The 21,657-nt window shown below is 40.5% G+C and overlaps 1 protein-coding gene and 1 long non-coding RNA gene across 2 annotated transcripts in view; both read right to left on the minus strand.

Moving 5' to 3' along the window:
• The window catches only part of LOC117778781, a 346,339-nt gene that overhangs the window by 178,262 nt on the left and 146,420 nt on the right, over positions 1 to 21,657 (minus strand). The window lies entirely within an intron of this gene.
• brinp2 (bone morphogenetic protein/retinoic acid inducible neural-specific 2) overlaps positions 1 to 21,657 on the minus strand; it is a 220,918-nt gene that overhangs the window by 88,746 nt on the left and 110,515 nt on the right. The window contains exons 3-4 of the mRNA XM_034614569.1: positions 5,416 to 5,606; positions 2,304 to 2,485 (exon numbers count right to left, since the gene is read on the minus strand). Of these exons, the coding sequence (XP_034470460.1) occupies positions 2,304 to 2,485; positions 5,416 to 5,606 (373 nt within the window). The remainder of the gene's footprint in view (positions 1 to 2,303; positions 2,486 to 5,415; positions 5,607 to 21,657) is intronic.

The raw sequence follows: 21,657 nt of genomic DNA on the forward strand, positions 1-21,657 counted from the left end.
TATCTGCTATTGTTGTGATGCATGCAGAGGACAAATTGTTTCAGGGCACCAGTCGCTCATTAGCCTCCCCCCACAGACGCAATTATCAACTCATTCAGGCTCAGCAGATAATGTATCACGGCTGAGATGCCGCATTCATATACCCAGCATACTTCAATGGTCAAGACAATTCTTGTGCATTATTTTTGCCCACATATTAAGGTTGTGTATTGCTGAGATAAAGCTTGTCAATAAAAACATGCATCGCTCTACGTCTCTCTCTTCTTTCTTTTTAAGACTGCAGCAAAGTTTGACTTGATGCCCTTTTCGTTTACAGTCCCTGTAGCTACATGTTCTGCAGCAAACATTTCCTTTTTTTTTTTATTAGGCATTAAAATTCACTTTCATGTTCTCATAGTAATCAGACTTTTCTCTCACGGTAAAAGGAGGATGCACTGAGTGGAGGAGGCGTTTCTCGTGTAGAACTCTGCGTTCTGCGTTTTCAGCGACGCCACTTTGAAAATAAGCCACCTTCTTTCCAAGTTTACACCTTGCGAAGGCTCATTTAAACCAAATTTGCTATTTAGGTTGAAGCACGAAAGCAAGGCCCATCCACCCACACACCTGCTGTCCTCGCTCGAGAGCCAACAGATCTGTTCTGATGTGAATAATGTATCGCTTGGTTATGTTTTGCTTGCAGTCGTCAGGGGGAGTGTGTGTGTGTGTGTGTGTCTGTCTGTGTGTGTGTGTGTGGGTTGGGGGTTTTGCGGCCAGGCTGAAGAGATAATAGGATCTATTTTTTCTCTGTTTTCTGAGTGGATTTTTAACAAAAGTGCCATTTGCAATTAATGGTGAAAAGAGCCAGTTAACGCCTGTTGGTGAATTTTTGGGTAAATGGCGATGCACCACTTCAAGGGGAGTTGAGTGTTGGGTGTGCAGGTAAATAAAGGAAAGGACCTGTTTATGTGACATGAAATGGTGTTAAAGCATTTCTAGTGACTACGACAGAATATAAGGGCCATGTTGAAGAAAACAAATTACGAGATACCAGAATTAATTTGTAATATTATGAGAATAAAGTTGTGATTCAGAATAAAGTTGCAATCGAGAATAAAGTCGCAATAGCACAAGATTAAAGTCGTAATATTACGAGGATAAAATGTTAATGTTATGAGAATAAAGTCGTAATTGAGAATTTATTTGTTCTATTACAATAATAAAGTCATATTACAAGAAAAATGATTAAATGCTTACTGGAGTTTCCCTCATTTTCATTGTGAAACTATTAAACTCCTTTGAATATCACACTTAACCAGTGATGACCTCACAGTTGCCCGCCACCAAACCATTTCCTTCTAGTTTGTGTGGTTCTCTCTTTAGAATTGACACAGTTTTGTGACACAATCCTTGAGAAGTCCCGATACTTGTGATAATGTGGTGCTGATGAGCAAAAGTATTTTGTTATTTCTGGGACCTATAGGCTCCTAAAGTATAACTTAACAAGATGCTCAATATTCCTCATTTTGAAGCAGGCATCAAGATCATCTTCCCGATATCACCTCTGTGAAATGCAGGTTTATTATTAATTAATAAATTATGACTTTTTTTTCTGGTAATATTACGACATTATTCTCAAAGTCTCATCATTCTTTTCTTCAATGTGGCCCTAATACGCAATCGTATAAGACGGAGAAGCTTCTTTCTGTTATCCAACAGCTTCTTTTCTACGAAGGTGATGAGGATTTCCAGATGTTTTTCAGTCTAATGTGACGCACACACTCCTAGAGGGAAGCACACACCGCCTGTAACCCATCCCAGATGGAATCCAGTAGAGAAGGGTAAGAATGAAAGATTTGGTTCCCATTGAGACATTTGCCATGCTATGGAGCCTCTCACTGCTGTGGAGCTTTTAATCCAGCCTGCCGCTTTAAAAGGAATTGAAAAATGTCACGTCCTTGTGCGCTCTCTTCCGTCTCTCCCCCGGCTTTTGAGCAATGATGCACCTTGAAAATAATCTTTGAAAAGGATTGTTTGTGTGCATAAGTTGACAAAAAGCCGAGCTATTTGTCATAGTTGCAGCACAGAGGAAGATATCCCAGAGGGACAGTTTTAGAGGAGGGTTAATGTTTGCGCGTCGAGCTTGATGGGTGGTTGTTTGTGAATGTGCAGAACGGCAAACACAAGTCTTCAAACTGCAAACAAACAGAGTGTTTCCGTGCCGTGTATTCAAACAGACATTTTTCGGGGGGTGCTTGAAAGCAAAGAATACACATCTATACACTGCGAGTAATCCCCGCCACTGGCTGTGTGCGTGTGTACAGTACCTTGATGGCAGAGGTGGCGATCTGGAGGTGGTGCAGGCGCCTCAGGGTGCTCTCTCGATCTGTGAAGTAGGACGCCGCCAACTGATGCAGCAGCTCCAGGGACACCACTGAGCTGTTGCTGTTGCCTTCTGACTTCTTGTTCAGCTTCTGCTTGTCCAGGAAAATGGTCAAAGATTCCTCCCCTGTGGATCAATCAATAATTCTAGTCAGTCTTTCTTCCACTGAATCTCTCTATTTCTATTACAGTTTACATAACCGATTGTTTCTACAGAGAAAAATCACCAATCACAGTAATTCCTATGTGAATAATGTTGAATAAAGTGTTTTTGCTTTTTTATGTGGTGGCAAAGGCAATTCCTTTTCTTTTTTTGCATAGCCAGACATGTCTCCACAGCACCGTGTGGTGTGGTTGCACCCATTAGGTTTTTTGTATTTCTTTAAACCAGTCACAATCGTCTTGCTTGGCACAAAGCCCAGGATGCAGTGATGGTGCCCTTGCACAATAAAGCGTCGGAGGCGGGGGGTCTTGTTTGGTGGAACAGTGTCATTAAATTGGCTGATTTCCTGCTAAAGAAAAGGCCACAAAAACAGCAGAAGACGTATCGACTGTGTAATTGCAAGATCCATATCTCCATCCAAACTTCCCATCGTCGGTATGAGGGTAACTCGCTCTGAGGAGGTTGTTGTTGTTTCCTGTAGAAAAGTGCCAAAATAAAATGGGCACCCGTTGGCAGGCTTATATCCAGTGTGGATCAGTCTAGTCAAACTACTTTCATTATAATATTTCACCCTGACAGAAGAACAGGCTGATGTTATCCTCAGAAGAACTGAAAGTAGATTCTACTTTTTAATTTGACACTTCTTTGGTGGACTGTCACTTTCTCACTGGTTTGCTTGTCTGCCGTGCAGGAGATAATACACTTTCCTTTGCTTCACTCCCTTTCATCAGACAATAATAAAACCATTAACACTAAAGCCAATTAACCAAAAACAAACACACACAACACACCACATTTTCTTCTTTAGATAGCTCCCACAGATACTGCAACTGAGTCTAGAAAGTATTTTTCTTTTTAAATATCGAATGGAATCAAAACTTCTAACACATAGGCCTACACTGATTTTAAATGAACAGTGAGTAATACATTGTGGTCCCAGGAAGTGTTGCTGATCAGTGCCAGTCACTAGCTGTTAGCTAAAGGGTTGGTGATATTTCAAAACCTTCTGAAAGGTCGGAGCTCGGTGTATTTGGTGGACGTTCTCTGAACTCCCTCCTCTGCAGTAGCGAACATGCACTCTTCTCAAATACATGGGAAAAGTTCAATTTTTTTACATAGGTGTATGAAAAATATGCATTTTATTATTTAGCAACTAGCTTCCGCCGCAGGCTAAAAACACATCTCTTCCAACTACAACTTGGCTTAGAAGATGATGGGCTAATAATAATAATAAAAAAAAATAAGTTGCACTTATATATATATGGCACTTACATGTAACACTTTGTAGTTTGGCTTTTTTGAAGCTTACGTACTTATATGATTATTGCTGTTCTGGGTTTGTACCCTCGTGGTTGAATGCACTTATTGGAAGGTGCTTTGGATAAAAGTGTCAGCTCAATGATATGTAATGTAATATATTATAATGACAGTTAGGGCAAATAGACCAAGGCTTTAAAGCCATTCATGGAATCACAGAGAAATTCAAAGAGCCACATGAGCAGGGATTTAAACCAGGATGTTTCCAGCATGGCCGTCTTATTACTATACAGTATTTTGCACAATATTTACCTTTTGAGTGTCCGGAATCAGAATGTACCTGTTATAGCCTGTGTTATATAGACAGTGGTGACACAGTGATCAAGGGTGTAATGTGACAGCTCCTCAGAAAAGCAAGTAAAACAAGCTGAAAGCTGATCAACAGAACCACCAGATAATTCTTCACATTTTTTTGGTGAGTATATTTTACTTTTGAAAGTCACAGTTTGTCATTTTAACCCAGCTAACACTTGCAAAAATAGCAGTTTGATGTAACCCAAGAGGAGCAAAAGAAAAAGACGAAGATGAAAACTGTAGAACAAAAGACAAAATTGAGCTCTGGGATGTGGGCATTTTCTCAACTACAGTCTAATCAGTATGCAGACTGGCTTAGCCCATTTACTTGAGGCTGTTAATTACATATAGAGTCTAAATATAAGTCTGCCAATGCATTAATCTCTGCTTTATCTCCCGCGCTGATACGCCAGTGCAGCCACTCAGTGATAAGTGGCACAAACGCACGTGTCAGTGGATGTAAACACAAAATATCAGAGAGATTTAAGGGAGAGACTAGATTTGGGGTGAAACCAAATTGGTGGTGCTGTCAGTCACTGGTGGTCCAGTATCTGACAGCACTGCTAGGTGAAGGTCTCAAGGGAATTTCAGTATCTAAAGGTAGTCTTTTGTCCAATTTAAAGTCCATTATATCACTTGCAATAACCTATCCCCTTCTATTATATACATTCACAGTATATCAAAAGGTTTAACTGGCCTAGGTACCCTTGGCTTGTACATCTTCCTCCGACTCACTCCATTTTCTACACTTCTATAAATTTGTAAAGATAAGAACTCATGTACAGAGTCTGTGCTGCTGTGTGAGGACCCGGATCAGCAGTGGGTCAGGATCGTGACGCCGACGCTTTGAACGCAACACAAGCCGCACGCAATCGATACGGCTGGTAATTTCTGTTTTGTGAGTTACTTCTCTCCTCTGAGATCATGGGTAAAAAGAAATCCAATAAAGAGAGAGACGCATACTAAGAAATGGGTCAATTTGATCTCATCTCTGCTTTGTGAGTCTTTTGCCGCTGCACATAACGTTCATCAGAGGGAAAGATGATAGGAAAAAATTCTGAGGAAAACAACCTTGGTTGAATGCTTGAGGTGCAAGGTATGGTCTTTTTGCAATTGTTGCTATTTTTCCTCATTGTAACTTGAAAGAAAAGAGCAGCAATAGATCCTGTGCCTCCACCAGCACTTCTCTAACATACGCTATAACTCCTCAGAGGCTCTATTTTCGGTGTGTCCCGACACCTCCTAATGTGAGAACAAAGGTGACACCTGCAGTCCTTCCTTACCTCCCAGGGTAGCAGAAACGAGGAAGTGGGTCCCATACTTCTTGATGAGGTTTTCGTGGATTTGCTGCAGGGTTGGTCGTCGCCCCAGTAGCCGGAGGTTGCGCAGGAACTCAGGCGCTAAGGGCAACGGAGCTTTGAGGAAATCTCTCTTCTCCGTGGCCAGGCTGTTCACCTTCCAGTGGCTGAACTCCCTGAAATGATGAACACATTCAAAGGTTCAACACTCTCATAAGACGGAGAGGGTACACACACACACACACACACACACACACACACACACACACACACACACACACACACACACACAAACAGAGGCTGAGAAAGGTACATTTTTAGAATAAAAAGGAGGTTAAAGGTACTACTAGAACATCACAGTCAAACTGAACTGACTTTTCTAAAAAGAAGACATTTCTGACACGTGACAGAGGAGGAGCCATACAGGTAGAGGACATCGATGAAGATGTCAGCTTGGTAAAATTAGATTCTAGTGTTCTACTGTTGATGTGCTGTTAACGAAATCATGATCTTCGTTACGGAATCATTACACACAGATCTCTGTGTTGTTGTGTCTGAGCGGAGGATCTCCTGCTGTTGTTGATATGAGAAAAGCAAACTACGACGTTGTGCGGACATTTTTCTCCGTCTAAAACAACACCCTCTGTCTTTGGAATCTCCAATTTAGATACAAATAAAAATAGATTAACTTCAGGACGAGCAAAACAGAAAGGATCCCTTCACATGGACAACATTTTGTTCAAACCATCTGCTTAGGTGGCTGGTTGCATTTAAAGTTTCTTTTTTTTTCTCTTGGATAACTTGCAGCTATCCAATGCACAAGCAGGGTGTCTGTAAGTTTCAGCAAGTTCATTTTAAAACATTTTACCTCATCTAGACCAGAATGAATGAAATGTAAGACCTATGTCAAGCACGACTGATGTGAAGGAATATCGGTGCCCCAGCTTACAGTTGTCCATTATTGACTATAAGGTAAAGAAGCCTAGTAGAGAGTAATCCTCAATATGCCATTATCTCGTCATCTACAGACAGTAAGTGTCCAGAGTCTTTCCCACAGCAAAGCAGAGTGTACTTAGATCTTAAGTTCGGACCAACGTGTTTGTTGACTATCAGCTAGTGGATCCTGATCATGGATCAGGGTGGCAGCTGATCATGGATTATGAACATAACTGTACTTGTGTCCAACCTGGGAGAGGGATCCCCCACACGTGGCTCTCTCTGAGGTTATTACGTTTTTATTCCCCTGTTGATATGTTTTCATGGTATTCTTTCCTCACTCTTGTTGAGGGTTAAGGACAAAGGAGGCACACCTTTTGAAGCCTGATGAGAGAAACTGTGATTTGTTAATATGGGCTAAACAAATAAAACTGTATTGATTGATTGATTGATTGTTTTTTCTCTCAAATCTAACCAGGTGTCTCTCTACCAGCATTGAAAGCTGTTTGTTAGTTGCTTTTGCTTATTCCTATTTATCTTATTCACACCTCAGAAATTAATATAGTGCTAATTCATGTTTGCAAAATGTATCTCTGGTACAGTGGGACTAACCATTCAGCATTCAGCATGTTTGGGGATTGCCTTTGGATGCAGGTGAACGATTTAGTTTCAACACTTATGATCCTTACATGGTTCATCACTATTTCATACAATCATCACAATTCTAAATAAGACTCAGGTTAAGGGCTTACAAAAGCTACGTTGAACAGGCAAGACTCGCACTGGCAAGCCCACAGGGAACCATCACCTGACTCTGCAGTTCCCCTCAGATCTGCAGAGCATTTTAATGTCTTTAAGCTGATCGGTTTGGTTGACACCTCACAACTAAAATGCTTTGCGACAGAAGGCAGCTCTTTTCAGGAAAAGAAAGCAACCAGTTAAATGTAGAGTGAATACTGGATTTACATTTCTCCGGTGGCTAGAAACATGGCTCTGAATGACCGTGAGCATTGTTCTGTGCATGTGTTCATGAGATAATAATACTGTATGTTCTGTTTGTCAATTTCCGTGCTTACCCAAAGTAGCACGAAATCAAACACAATCATAATGATTACTCACAAAATGAAGGGAGTGATTTTGAAATTGAATCAGATTGACACAGATTTGTGAATAGTGTTTTAGGCCATTTTATAATAAACAATTGAAATTCAGAAAAATATGACTTTTGCGTGATTGTTATTTATAATGAACCTTTAGTCATTCAGTATATTTGTTCAGAAATTCTGCTCCCAACGAGGATTCGTATTGAAATATTATATTTCCTTAAAACTTACTAAAGAGGAGAAAGCCCATACATTTCTGCATCAAAGGCCTCCCCTACAACAGGTAAAAAATATATAAAAAGGTAATTATTAAGCTTTTACAGGCTTAATATAGTTATATGCAATGAGTGTTTGGAGTCATCCTGTTGTAGGCTTCCTTCAGTTTGCAGGGTCATTGTTGGTTCTAACCCTCCATGTTGGCAAGCTGTCCACACACTGATGCAGACCAGCAGCCCCCATGAAGCTAACTCCTCACTGCTTCACATTTGGGAGGATGCAGATAATGCAGTCATTTCAAAGGATTTGTTTTATTTTACGGCCCCGTTTTATCTAATGCATATACTGAACAAATAACAACCAAAACACATGAGAGTTAAATAACACAAGTGCTGTCTGTTCAATTTAACACTGACGAGTGAAAATGTCTACATAAACAGAATAAAAAAAAATGCATCTATGTTGCTGAGAGGAAGGAATATATAGACTAATGTCAGAGCCATCCTCTCAGGAACCCCTGTGACCTGGCCGGTCCGGGTCACAGTATCTAGGAGACTATGGGGCTGGGTGACATTTAGATTCTTACATTTCCAAAACACCCCTGTTCTTTAGCTGTCCAGACAAATGCCAGGCAGTAGCAAAAACACTGTTTCTGCTCCGCTGGTCAACAGAAGAAAGTGACACAGTGGGAAACTACCAGCGCCTGATAATTATTTCACCACCTCACTCCTTCACACAGCAGCACCCAGAGGTGTGTGAAGATTATGCAAATACCAGCAGAAAAGTACAGATCCGTCACATCTGCATAAATTAGGTGCAAAACAAGAGGCACTGACTATTAGCACATTATTTCCTCCAAACAAAATACCAGGAGTGTCCTTCTGTTTCCCCAAGAGTAATATCGCTCTCGCTCGCTCTCTCTCGCTCACACACACACATACACAGAGGGAGGTGCATGCACTGTATCACTGTCTCCGTTTCCTACTGGCTGCCTTTCTGAGGTCAATAGTTTACTATTACATACAACATCCTGGTGTAATTATGCCGTTGACAGCATTGTGCCTATACTGGAACACATACAATAGGCTACTTCCTTTAATAATACAAAATGAATATGCATAAGGTCACTCGGATGTCCATACGGCAGCCAGGGACTGTAATAGGACTTGAGTCGCTGTTATGCATATTAGTCCTCAATGGAGAGCTCAGATTTGTAACCATTTAGCACCATGACAAAGCTTCCCATAGAGGGATTGGACCCCCGAGCATATGGTCAAACCAGTGCATCATTAGATGCTTCCTTCTCACATAATGTACCAATTAATGTCTGCAGCCTGGCCACAGTCACAGTGCAATTAATACAAGATATCATTCACCCTGGCCACATTCTTCTTTCAGTAAAGTAGGGCAACTCAGGGGAGCGCAGAGTGAGGGTACAGTGCACAACTGCAGGCAAAAACTAAATAGAAGAGAGCCACTGTTGCTTTCTCACACCTATTTGTTTGCTCCTCCTCAGTGTGTAGCCTGGGTATGGCCAAGCTCAGGCTCCTGGGCTGCTTATGGCCCACAAGACGATGAGTAGAGTAACACGTAGACTTCGTCTCTTTGGATCCTGTTGTAGGCTTCCTTCAGTTGTCAGGGTCATTGTTGGTTCTAACCCTCCATGTTGGCAAGCTGTCCACACACTGATGCAGACCAGCAGCCCCCATGAAGCTAACTCCTCACTGCATGGCCCCCGTTTTATCGAATGCATATGCTGACAAAATAATAACCAAAACACGAGAGTTAAATAACACAAGTGCTGTCTGTTCCATTTGACAATGGCGAGTAAAAATGTCAACATAAACAGTATTATCTTGCTTTATTTATATTACAGTATATATTTATACAGACAGTCTTTTGTTCTCCATGTGCTTTGATTACTATGTTGTTCTGTGCTTTGTTCCTGCAGTAAAAACACAAACAAACAATTCTCTACTTTATGCCGCACACAGGGCCTGTTCCAAGATGATTGCTGCAGACATATGCTTACCTGAACTGCCCTTACTTATGTTACCAAGGCTGGACACAATAAGAGGAAAACAAAAAGTACGATGATCTAAGGCAATCTGTTACAATCCAACGCGAACGAGTCAAGAACGCCTGTCCCTGTGAAGCTCCTCCTGCTCAGACTGGGCTTATGAGGAAAGGTTTGGCATTGTTCAGTTGGACTGTGTTAAAATGAAAAGTAATTACAACAATCTAATGTGCAGTATTCTGAATACAGTGTTAGTTTTAAAAGCAGGCATTAAAACACTTTCCTATAAAAATAATGTTTTAAGCAATGACTTGAGAAAAGGTAAAGTGCTGACAAGTCTGATCTGCTCAGGCAAGGATATAAACACTTAGCGTATTTCAATACAAACGTAATAGTGTGAATTTTAACAACAGTTAAGCTGTAATTAATTGAAAAAACATTTTATGTAAAGCAATGTGATAGTTTTAACACAAATTCATGACCATGTTGATCCTCTGTAACTGGTAAAAAAAAAATCAAGTGCAAAGCAAACCCTCATTCCCCCGCCTACTCCATCTGTTGTTGAGAGACTAAAGTGATAAAAGCACCATGTTTCATTATTAACTGTCCTACTTCTCTTACAGAACATGTAATGGTCTATAATCCCTTAATGGCAGGTCTGTGGCACTGCCTGAATTCTGCGTGTGCAGTGTTTTTGGTCTGTGCCGAAAATAAGTGCTCGGGACAAATACAGCTGTTGTGATTCCAGCGGTGGCTACATGACAAATATCCCAACCCAAAGGTCAATCTCATTTGAAGGCAAAAGTATAACAATTAGTCTTCAGCTATCACACGCATCAGCAGGCATTAGTTTCAGCTTCGTATTTAGACCAGCGAGTCACAGGACGGCAGCCAGTGGTTGCACACATTAACTGGGGCTGATTTAGACTGATGCGGGTTTGTTTGAGCTGCTCCACGGTGACTGAGCACAGGGAAGCAGAGCTGACGGCAACACGGTCAAGGAGGCAAAAAAAGAAGAGAGCGGTGCATCATTTACTTTTCTCCTTGCTCCGCTCTCTAAAAACGTTGAGTCTGTTGGCTGACTGTTCGGCTAATGATGATAGATGGTGTTAATTAAAAGATTTTAGCACAGCGCTGATTGCGCCCCAGCTCTCGTGCTTGGTTTCTCTCCGTTTTTTATTTCTTTTTTTGGAAGGGGGGAAAAAAACTGAATCAAGCTCTGCCCATGCACAAGCTTCCCTTGGATATTCCTCCTGGCAGCATGTTGGAAAATAACATCTGAATGTTATGAGGGATGAGACAGAGAGACCCACATGGTCACTTCCATGAGAGGGAATCCTGTGAAACCAGCACCGTGTGTGTGTGTGCGTGTGCGTGTGCGTGTGCAATCATTGATATAGTTTTATTATATTATTATCATGTAATATTATAATATAATATTTATATTAATACCATTAATACGGCTTTTGCTAAGGTTCATGGTGAGTTGAGTCGGTAAAAAAAATTTGCTGCTGAATATTCCAACAGATTCATTAGTTTTTAGCCATTGTATTTCAACCGCTATAAGACAATGTCTGTAAATTACTTGCTGTCTGATGATATCTTTTCTTCTTTCTGCACCACAATGAGTTTGACATTTGTGGTTTTAAATGAAATGTCTCTAAAACAACTGTAGGAATTGCAAGGAAATTTGGCACATGATCCCCTTTTCGTCCAGCACCTTCATTGTGTCCAAATGTCCATGTGTCAAATACTCTGCTTTTTGACTGAAATACAAAAAAAATGAATGTATTTTCCCACTAGCCCCAGCTGTACATTCTCATCACACGCTAACATGCAGAAGATGAACATGGCATGCCGTAAGCATGTTGACAATCGGCATGAGCATGATAGTATAAAAATCAGTTTCACAAGGCGTGCATGACTGTATCCCATTGTCTAGTTTTCATTTTTGTGCTCTTGCAAAACATCCATATTTAAAATGTCTTACTATTTCAGATGATAGCGTGGGTAATAGCGTAAAGTGCAGTATTAATTCAGGCCTTCAGAAGCACTGAAAAATGTTGAAGCAGACCTTGATGTCTAATATCCGTATCGGGATGCTCCCAGTGCTGCAGCTGTCTGTTCATTCAAACACCCGGAAACATCTCCATCATCACTTCTCCTTGAGTTATCCAACACATGGATTCATTTACTCTTCCTGGTTGTAGTTACTGTACAACCAGGCCTCTCTGTGTCGTTGGCTGATTTCCACAGCCAACAGAGGTTTCCTTTTCTGTATCTTGTTTTTCAGCTTCTTCAGTTTCCACCTGTGTCGTAGGTGTGGATTCCCAACCCGTTATCACTCCCTGCTCTTTAAATGCCGACGCTTTATCAAACCTTGTTTTTTTTGTCTGAACAACATGGAACCCTTCGGCTTCTATACTGGTGTGTATATTGACACACAGGATTTTCAGCTGACCTTGATGTTACCTCAGCGATATAAGAGAGAGCACTCCGGCTGTGGGTTAACGCCAATGTAAACCCACCCGCTGTAATATTGAACGTTTTTACATCTGACATCCTGATTGGAGAGTTTAGGCATGGCACTGATTTTATGCCCACATAAGGCATTGAACGAGAGGAGCTGCCAAAGAGAAGTATTTTTTTCTCTATTGGAAATTCAATCAGTCGATCAATCAAACTTGATTTTTTTGCTTCACAGAATAAAAAGTATACAAGTAGAATAACAGAACAGATGCAATACAAACAACACCCCCCCCTCCACCCACATCCATGCACAGAGCCAAACAACAATAAATGTAACTATCATGAATCTCTAATTTGCATGTAGGGAAACACCGTAGGCGGGTAGATACAAAGATAAAGAAAAGAGCAAGATAAAATACTAAAAGTAGGATATTAAAAAATAATCCAGAACATAAAAATAGAATGAAATGATATACGAGCAAAGCAGTATAAGATGACAAAATAAACCAAACCAAATCAAATGAAAGTCGGATAAAAGAGGCCGATCTTGAGTTTGCTTTAAAAATATCAACATCCTCTGCCCCCCTCAGGTCTTCAGGGCGGCTGTTCCAGAGACATGGACCACAGTAATGAAAAGATGCCTCACTGTGGGTTTGTGCTCTGACTTTGGATGAAATTAAAAGGCCACTAGCAGAAGACCTGAGGCTTCTGGAGGGTTCACGGGGGGAAACCAAGCCTGATGAACAGAAAAGGACCCAGACCATTAAGAGCTTTATAAACCAATAAAAGGATTTTAAAATCAATTCTGAGGCAGACAGGCGGCCAGTGCAGGGACTTGGTGTAATTCCACATTTCTTAATGATATCCTTATCATTCCTTTACAGAAAAACAAAGGAGATACAACGAGTTTCCGCAATGGCCATCAGCTTAAACAGTTTCTACTTGGTCATGAAAAATGGAACTGTTTTTCTTGGAAAACACTACCTTGGCATCGGAAGTGATGAAGACCAGTTCATAAATAGCCAGACAGATTTAAATGATTTTTTCAGCTCTGTTACGATTAATCTTCTTTTAGTTCATCTGCTATCATACATGTGGATGGGAAGGCTGAAGCAGCCCGAAATAAAATCCTTGTGGAGGCCATATTGGGTTTGACAAAGCATCTGTATTTCGCAATCTGGGTGAGAATAGGTTTGGATTCAACAGTCAAGACTGGTGCCAACTGCAGTGACGATGATAACGATTATTCTTATTTTTATTTGTATTGTTTAATAGAACAATTGAGAAAACAATTGCGATCGAGTCCCGTCATCTTTATGTTTTCAGGTGGGCCGAAAAATAAGTTCCAAAGTAAAAGTCAGAGAGAAGGTGAGAGAAAGGCTAAGAAGAGAAAATTGCAAGTTCAGTTTGCTGTATGCACTTCTGCATTTTGCGCCACAGCACACCACAAACCCATTTGTTCCACATTTTGAGCGATGATGAGAGGTTTGTGGTGTGAAAGTGAGCAGAACTGTAACTTTATAATGAGCAGTTTCACCTGACTCAGGTGTAGTCTCACCCAAAGTGACCCACATACAACTGCTGGAGCCGGTGGCTGGTGGAGGGCAAAACTCTCACAGTTTCCTCCATGAAAGTTGAGCTTCACTGCTCACAACAAATTGTCCATGCAAATGAGCCTTGATCCATGAGAGAGAGGGGTGATATTTTCCAACAATTTTATTCAAAATGTGATTTATTATATTCAGGTAAACCTGCTTGTTGTTGGAAAGAAGAGGAAAGAAGGCAAAACAAGTTGACAAGGACACTTATAAAAAAAGCTTAACACTGACACAAATGTTTTTGTTTAAACCACAATAATCTGTAATGTATTTTACTACTATTTCACTGTAGACGTGTAGGTTTTTCCCAAATGATAACTTCCTTAAAACAACACTTACAAAGACTGAAGGACACTATAAAGACTATTTCATTCGGTTTACATATGTATGCCTCCCTGTATTGAGCACATACTGTAGTTGTGTACCAGTTTCTCATTTTGCATTTATAATTTTCAATTTGCATTTCACTGAGCCCTGGCTTTAGTGCTTTGACTGGTAAAATAAAATGTATCAACAAAATGTAAAAATGTAAATCACATTTGAAAATGTTCATAAAAAAACATCATTCAACCCTCTATAATTTACCTCCATGTGCCAGTGGGATGCCCCTAACTGACACAGCTTTTAATTTTAGCTTTTAATTCTGCATGTTGCCTTGTTTCCTGTTTTATTTTGAACTCTGATCTTGTCCTGTCTAAGGTCACTTCACAGTCTGCTCTCCTGAGGATCCATGACTGCTCTAATGTGTCTCACCTGTGTCTCATTGTCTCTTTTAGTCTCTGAGTTTCTCTGCAGTTCTGCGTTTGGACACGTTTGATTTCAGCGTTCCAGCACTTTATTAGGTCGAGTTCCAACATGTATGACCTCTGATCCTGGATTTTGATACCTCTCTGCTATCTCTTGGACTGATTTATGTCTTCTTTTGTGTAAACACCTTTGGATCCTGATCCTATCTTTGAGTCTGCAAACTGAATCCTTTGGCCTCCGACAAGTTTCATCCTGATGTGAAATGAGTATTGATATTGCAAGAGTGGCAGAGGAGGAGCAGAGAAAAACAAAACGATAAGTAAAAATCCTAATGTAGATGCTGAGTTAAATGCAAAGTGTGGAGTTCTTTCTGTTGCACTGGATGACCTGCTGTGCTTGTTGATGAGGAATCCCTCTGTCATTGCAAAAATACTGTACATTGAGTTGCGATTAAAAAAACAGCACTCATCACAGCCAGATCACCACCAATCAGCAGCTGGATTTTGGAATCTTAAAATGACAGGTTCTTTCACATCAGTAAGTTAGAAAGAAAACCCTGTCATGAATATGACCGCTAAAAGTTCTTGCCAAACTTTTTAAAATGGAGTTTTACATCCAAGGTTTAACTTTTTTTTTAGCCTGAGAGTCAAACCCAAGTCCACCGTCTTGTCATAGGATCCAAGTTCATTAAAATCCGTCCTGTCTTATGGGAGCCCACTAGAAATAGACCCTCCACCTGTGGAGGGTGGAAGCCAGTGCATGATTTTTTAATGATATCCCAGTTGGTCCCGTCAGAGTCATTATACATCCCCTGAAAGGAATTAAACTGGAAACTGCACTGCAAAAGGACCTGAAACAGCGTTCCCACCATGACACTGAGGTGGAGCTGTGACATGAGGACAAAACTATATAGTACTGCAAAAGATTTATGACTGACTCAGTGGGACTTTAAGTTGTGCACCATAAAGTTTGTTCAGTAAGTTTCAAGTATGGAGCAGACTGGGATGTGGAGTTTTTAATACGAAGGGGAAGTCAAACCTATTTAATGTGGGGTGATGTTAAACTGCGTGTGTCCTGAATCTGTAGAAGACATCACCTGCCTACTTGTGAGGCTGGCATATCTAGGTTGAGTGTCTCTGTCAGCTTTTTTAAAAATGCATCATGCTTCAGCGGAATGTTGCTGGTTTGAGACATGGAGACGTGTACGATATGTTACATCAATGACACTGCTGAGATTTGACATGATTGCAGCAAATTGCAGGAGCCATTTTTAGTTCTGCACTTCAAGAGGTGCAATATATGAAGGTGTAAGACGCAGCTCAGCGTCAACAAACAAGGCAAAACAGTTTTATAATGTCTACCAATCATGGGAAGAGGTAACTAACTACTTACATTCACTAGAGTACAGGCTACTTTTGACTACTTGTCCCTAATACTTCTACTCTTTACTTTAGTATATCCAAATTATACTAATCCTTTTTTAGATTCATTCCAGAGACAAATAAATGTTTCAGTTTATTTCCTCAACATTTGCACAGCTATTAGATACTTTACAGATTAAGATGGAAAAGACCTAAGGATACTAATATGATGCATTGATGTACAAAATCTTAAATCAGCCAGGAGTTAGACCGGCTCCATTTCAAACACCTATAACATAATCATGCCACATACATGTTTAGCATCATTAGTGATGATAGCAATCTTTAATATGATATATAAAAATAATAGAGAGCTGCCATTCTGCCTAAATGATGACTACTTAGAAAATGATGACAGGGGTTTATGCAGAAAAGGTCCAAGCATGGAACTGAACCAAGGCTGTGGCAGGTTTGTGGTACTATATTTGTATAATTTTTATACTTTAAGCACATTTAAATTATTATGATTACTTGCATTATCAATTAATCCACTCATTTCACTCTTGAATAATGGATTAGCTAAAATTTCAGTTTTGTAAAGACGCCCATCAGGGTTTCTTTGGAAACTCCTTGTTTTGTCCAACCAACAGTCCAGGATGGAAACATAAGCAACAAATCCCACATTGAAGATGCTGGAGCCTGATGATGTTTTGGCATTTTTGCGTAAAAAAATAACTGACTAAACTTTTTTAAATGGAGTTTTACATCCAAGGTTTTACTTTTTTAGCCTGAGAGTCAAACCCAAGTCCACCGTCTTGTCATAGGATCCAAGTTCATTAAAACTCTGTCCTGTCTTATGGGAGCCCACTAGAAATAGACCCTCCACCTGTGGAGGGTGGAAGCCAGTGCATGATTTTTTAATGATATCCCAGTTGGTCCCGTCAGAGTCATTATACATCCCCTGAAAGGAATTAAACTGGAAGCTGCACTGCAAAAGGACCTGAAACAGCGTTCCCACCATGACACTGAGGTGGAGCTGTGACATGAGGACAAAACTATATAGTACTGCAAAAGATTTATGACTGACTCAGTGGGACTTTAAGTTGTGCACCATAAAGTTTGTTCAGTAAGTTTCAAGTATGACCAAGTTATGCATACATTTTTTTGCCAAATAGTCTCCTCAGTGGACGAGTTACAGCTTGAAGCATGACTCCACATGATTGCTAACATTGCTCTTTGTCTGCTGCACGTGTTTATTGATAGGAAAGTGTCTCCTTGTAACTTTATGACTGATAAAAGATCAGCTGTGTTTTAAGCCTGTTACACTGTGGAAACAAAATCTAACAGATTCAGTCAATCCAACAGTAATGCAACCTGCCTGAACAGACCTTTGTTCTCATGGCTACAATGATAAACATGCTGTCGAGGTTGTGGAATTGTCCGACTTAGTAAACTTCAGGAAACAGTTGTGGTTTAGGTGAATATGAGTACTTCTTTAAGCAGGTTAGGTTAGAGGACAATACAGTCAAACACATGCAGCTGTCAAGTAGGCACCTTAGGGTTAAAGTTAGGGTTAGGGGGTTACATTTAGGCTTAGATCACCTTCGTCATCATTCTAAAACTAGTATATGATCATACCTTAATAGCTATATAATAATGCTTTAACACATGGTTAAGTTGTGTAAGAGTCAGGGATCAATGTTGATTAGCAGTTCCTGGAGGCCTCTTCTACAACCTCTTACACAGACGACATATGGGCTCATTGGTCGACCTGACTTTACCGGCAGATAGTCTAACCACTACAAGATTACAATGCTTTTTTACATCTTAAAGCATCAATATATATAATATAATCATGTATGTATGTAAATCACATTACATTTTAAAATATTCACAAGCAAGTGAATATTAATGTTAGTATTGTTACACAGTACGTCTCCGGGGAGTACACATACAGGTCGAACGTTCTCTTATACATCTCTACTATATGCAGAGGTCAAGGGCGAGCTAGATGAGTGTTACAGGCAGTGTATGCATGGAATCACTGCATGTCCAGAATATTTCCATGTGCATTCTCTGTCCTTGTAAAACGCACACAAGAATACAACAGTCCACTGAAATAAACCAGCACAACCATGATACATTCAGGCATCTGAATGCAAGAGCACCCACCCCTCTTACAACTGCTGAAAAGCCAATTTTGGTCCAAAGAGCTGAACAGAACGAGAGCAACAGCAGCAGCAGCAGCAGCACTAGCAGCACTGTGACAGCCCTCAACAATTGCCCTTCATTTGTAGACTCCTGCTGCAACACTACATACTCAACATGGTGTTGATTCAACAGCATCAGGCTAATGGCTTTAAGAGAGGCTTTCCTCCACAACACATTTTGTCAGGGAGGATTTAAAAAAAAAAAGAAAGAGCCAGAGGAAGCGGTACGTGCTCTGAATTTACTCACCAACCTACCTGCCTCTGTCTATTAGTGTCATAGTGGAGAAATCAAGTAGCTGAACGTCTCACTTCCCATGTTAAATTTCTCTTGAGCTATTTTAAGAGACGTGTTATACCCATTCCCTAACCTCAGCCCCCCCCCCCCTGCCACACACACACACCCCAACCCTCTGTGTGACTGTTTTTCAAACTCATATGTTCCATGTGTGTATATGACAGGGAGCTGATGTGTCCTATTTTTCATTGAAACGACAAAAAAATGGGTTTTGAGTTTATTATTAATATTTATATCCACGTCTTTCTTCTACAAGAGAGACGAGCAGGCGTCCGTTTGATTGTTTCTCAGGCTGAATAATTGCTCTGAAAGAAACTGAGATAAAAAAAAATAAAAAAAAGGCACAGCTATATGGGCAATTGCATTATTCATAACTCTTCCTGAAACAGAGGGGGGGATTACTCATTAATGTGTATAGGTGTCCTCACATCACACAGTGAGAAGGTTTCCAAAGGTCCTACAGGTCTGGTGATGTCACTTCAGTGCGGTAGCGGAGATTCTAAGCGCAGCGACAAGCACTTGTTTAATGAAAAGATTTAGAGAAACGACATGGGCAGTTGGCAGCAGTGTCCGTTTCCAATGTGTGTCTTTTGTGCAGCAGCAGAATTAACAATGAACTGGTTTAATACTCACTGGGATGTATTTGACGAGCGGCTCTCAGCTCTTTGCCTGTCTGCTCTTCATCACTGTCTCTCTCACTGTCTCAGGCTGCTTCATCTCCCAATCTCTGTAGATACTAGGATATTGAAAGCAGAGCGTCTACTGCCTATAAAGCAGCATGAATACTGCCTCGATACTGTTTTATTGTCTGTGTTCAATTAGTTTTAACTTACAATTATATTCCTCCAGATATTATACACGCATATACATAGAAGACAACCAAGCCAAAGTCTCCAGGTGTTCACAGTTTGTTCATCTGCTAAGCAGGGCTGTTAAACTTGTTTTTTTAACATATTTGAAATTAATTACACATGTATTGTTAAAAATATTATCAATATTATAATTGTCGCATCGTTCGTTCCCAGCTTCCTTACTGGAACTCTTCATCGGCATATGTGCTTCCGTGCAGGAGTAAAAAAGTTCGCTGGCGCTCGTCTGTGCGGAGGTAAATATCATTTATCACAGTCATTTCATTTGAATCGAACTGAGACCTTGTGAATCAGTGTCAAACTGATTTGGGAAATCAAAGGTGATACCCATCCCTAGTTGGACGGTATAAGTACGCTGTTCCCCGTTCTCATTCTGCTTGCAGAGCATTTGTATTCTATTGATATGTGACAGTGGAAGCCTATTAGTATTATTCGTCTTGTTTTTGTTAAAAGATATTGTATTGTTGCAATGTTGTATTAAATAGGTATCGTTGCTGGTAGCTGTTTTATTTTACTAGATAAATACCTAGCAAGCAGTTTGCCAACGCTGGCTGAGACAAAGTTAACGTACCTGGTTAGATCGTGCTACAGTTAAAGTTGTTGCAGTTAATTGACGTTTAATGTACTGCGATGTCAATAACCTTACATATTACCACTAAACATACAAGTGCACTCGAAATTATTCAAAACGATTTGCTCACGAGGAATAGGTTACGGTTTTAATAGAGAAGAAAACCAGAGGTGTGAACAGCACTAGCACTACACTACTCAACAATTTCACACATGGGCAACAGGTTCAACCGATGGCAGCAGTGGATGAAGGACTTTGAATAAGCATGAAACAGAGCTCCTGGTATTCCAAGGGAATATCAAAAAAAAGAATTGGCTCTATTTATTTCCACAGCTCTGGTGAGATGAGCAGATGGTATCCATCACGTCATGGTTCTCTGAATTGATCCCTGAGAAGATGTCGGTGTTGCCTTTTGTAATCTGTTTTTATCAGATTCTAGCAAATGGTGAATCTCCACATGTAGTTTTTATGTTGGTGACCATTGAAAATGCAGTTATGTCTCTCCATTCAAGAACCCATTCAAGTTTGGAGTGGATCTGGACAAAGAGGTGGATCCATCCTTTTTTTAACACTGGAATCATTTTCAAGGCAAACCCTGTGTAAAAACAAAGCTCTGGCTGCAGCAGCCCCGCTGGAGAAGCGCGGTGGCTCGAATCCCAGCCCATGCCGAAGAGTCCTTGGGCGGGATGCTGAACCCTGAACGGCCCCTCATGGATGTTGAATGCACAACAGGACTGGAAGTCGCTTTGGATAAAAGTGTCAGTTAAATGACATGTAATGTAATGTAATGAGAAAGGATTGGTTGAGGTAGATGATGACATCGTCAAATCCAAACTGAGTCGTACCTGCAGTGGGTCAGAGGTTTATGTGTCTTATCTTTTCTTTTGTTGGCCGGAAAATTGGATAATCATGAATCTACTAAAAGTGCATTTGTTCATTGCCAAATGTATAATAATGCATTTGTGTACACCACGCAGTTTTCTCTGTGTCCCCATTTCTTCGTTTCTCTCTTCTTCCACTGTGCCACTTAAACATACCCTGTCAGAAAACTTCAATTGCTTTATCAGAAAATTAAATAATTCTGCCCGTGGACAAAAGGAAAAAAAAAAATGTGGAAATATCTTTTTTTTCCTTATTTTGTAATATGCACAGCTTCAACCAAATGAGATCAGGTATTGTTAGACACAGCAGTGGATCGTGAACCAACTCACCAACTCCCACTCTCCACTTAGCAAATACAGACTGAGCCTTGGAGATATAATTCAAATATACTCTTTCTAAATTAAAGGAGAGAGCGCACACAAGTATCAAGCATACAAATGCAGGTTACTCCTATTGTATTGCCCCCGGAGCCATTTCCCCCCCACAGAAAATCTGCAGACTGAAAGAGAGTGAGTTTGTGGATTTCTTTCTTTTTTTCCAGCTGGAATGAATTAATTGAATCACTACGTGTTCACACACAGATCTGGTGACACTAATTATCACAGTGAGCTGTCTGTGCCCTGGTGTCATTTCACAGGGCACGGTCACGTACCGCATGCAGACATGTGCACACACGTGAGCACGAGGACCAATTACAATCCGATCCCGGCGCTCTCACACCAGGCGAAGATTGTCTGCTGCCCCTGGACTCAGCAATATGACACTTATTAGGAGCAAATGTTGGCAGCGCTGACAAACACCCCTCTAATAAGAGGCAACCTCTCTAATATCGCTTCTGATTTGAACCGGTGTGGACAGCAATTTATTTTAAAGCAACCTGCCAGGTTGAGTAGATATTTGGCAAACACAAAAGACAGGATATAAATGTATGGTCTGAATTAACCAGTGTTCAA

This window comes from Hippoglossus hippoglossus, chromosome 17 (genome assembly GCF_009819705.1).
Source record: "Hippoglossus hippoglossus isolate fHipHip1 chromosome 17, fHipHip1.pri, whole genome shotgun sequence".
Lineage (NCBI taxonomy): Eukaryota > Metazoa > Chordata > Actinopteri > Pleuronectiformes > Pleuronectidae > Hippoglossus > Hippoglossus hippoglossus.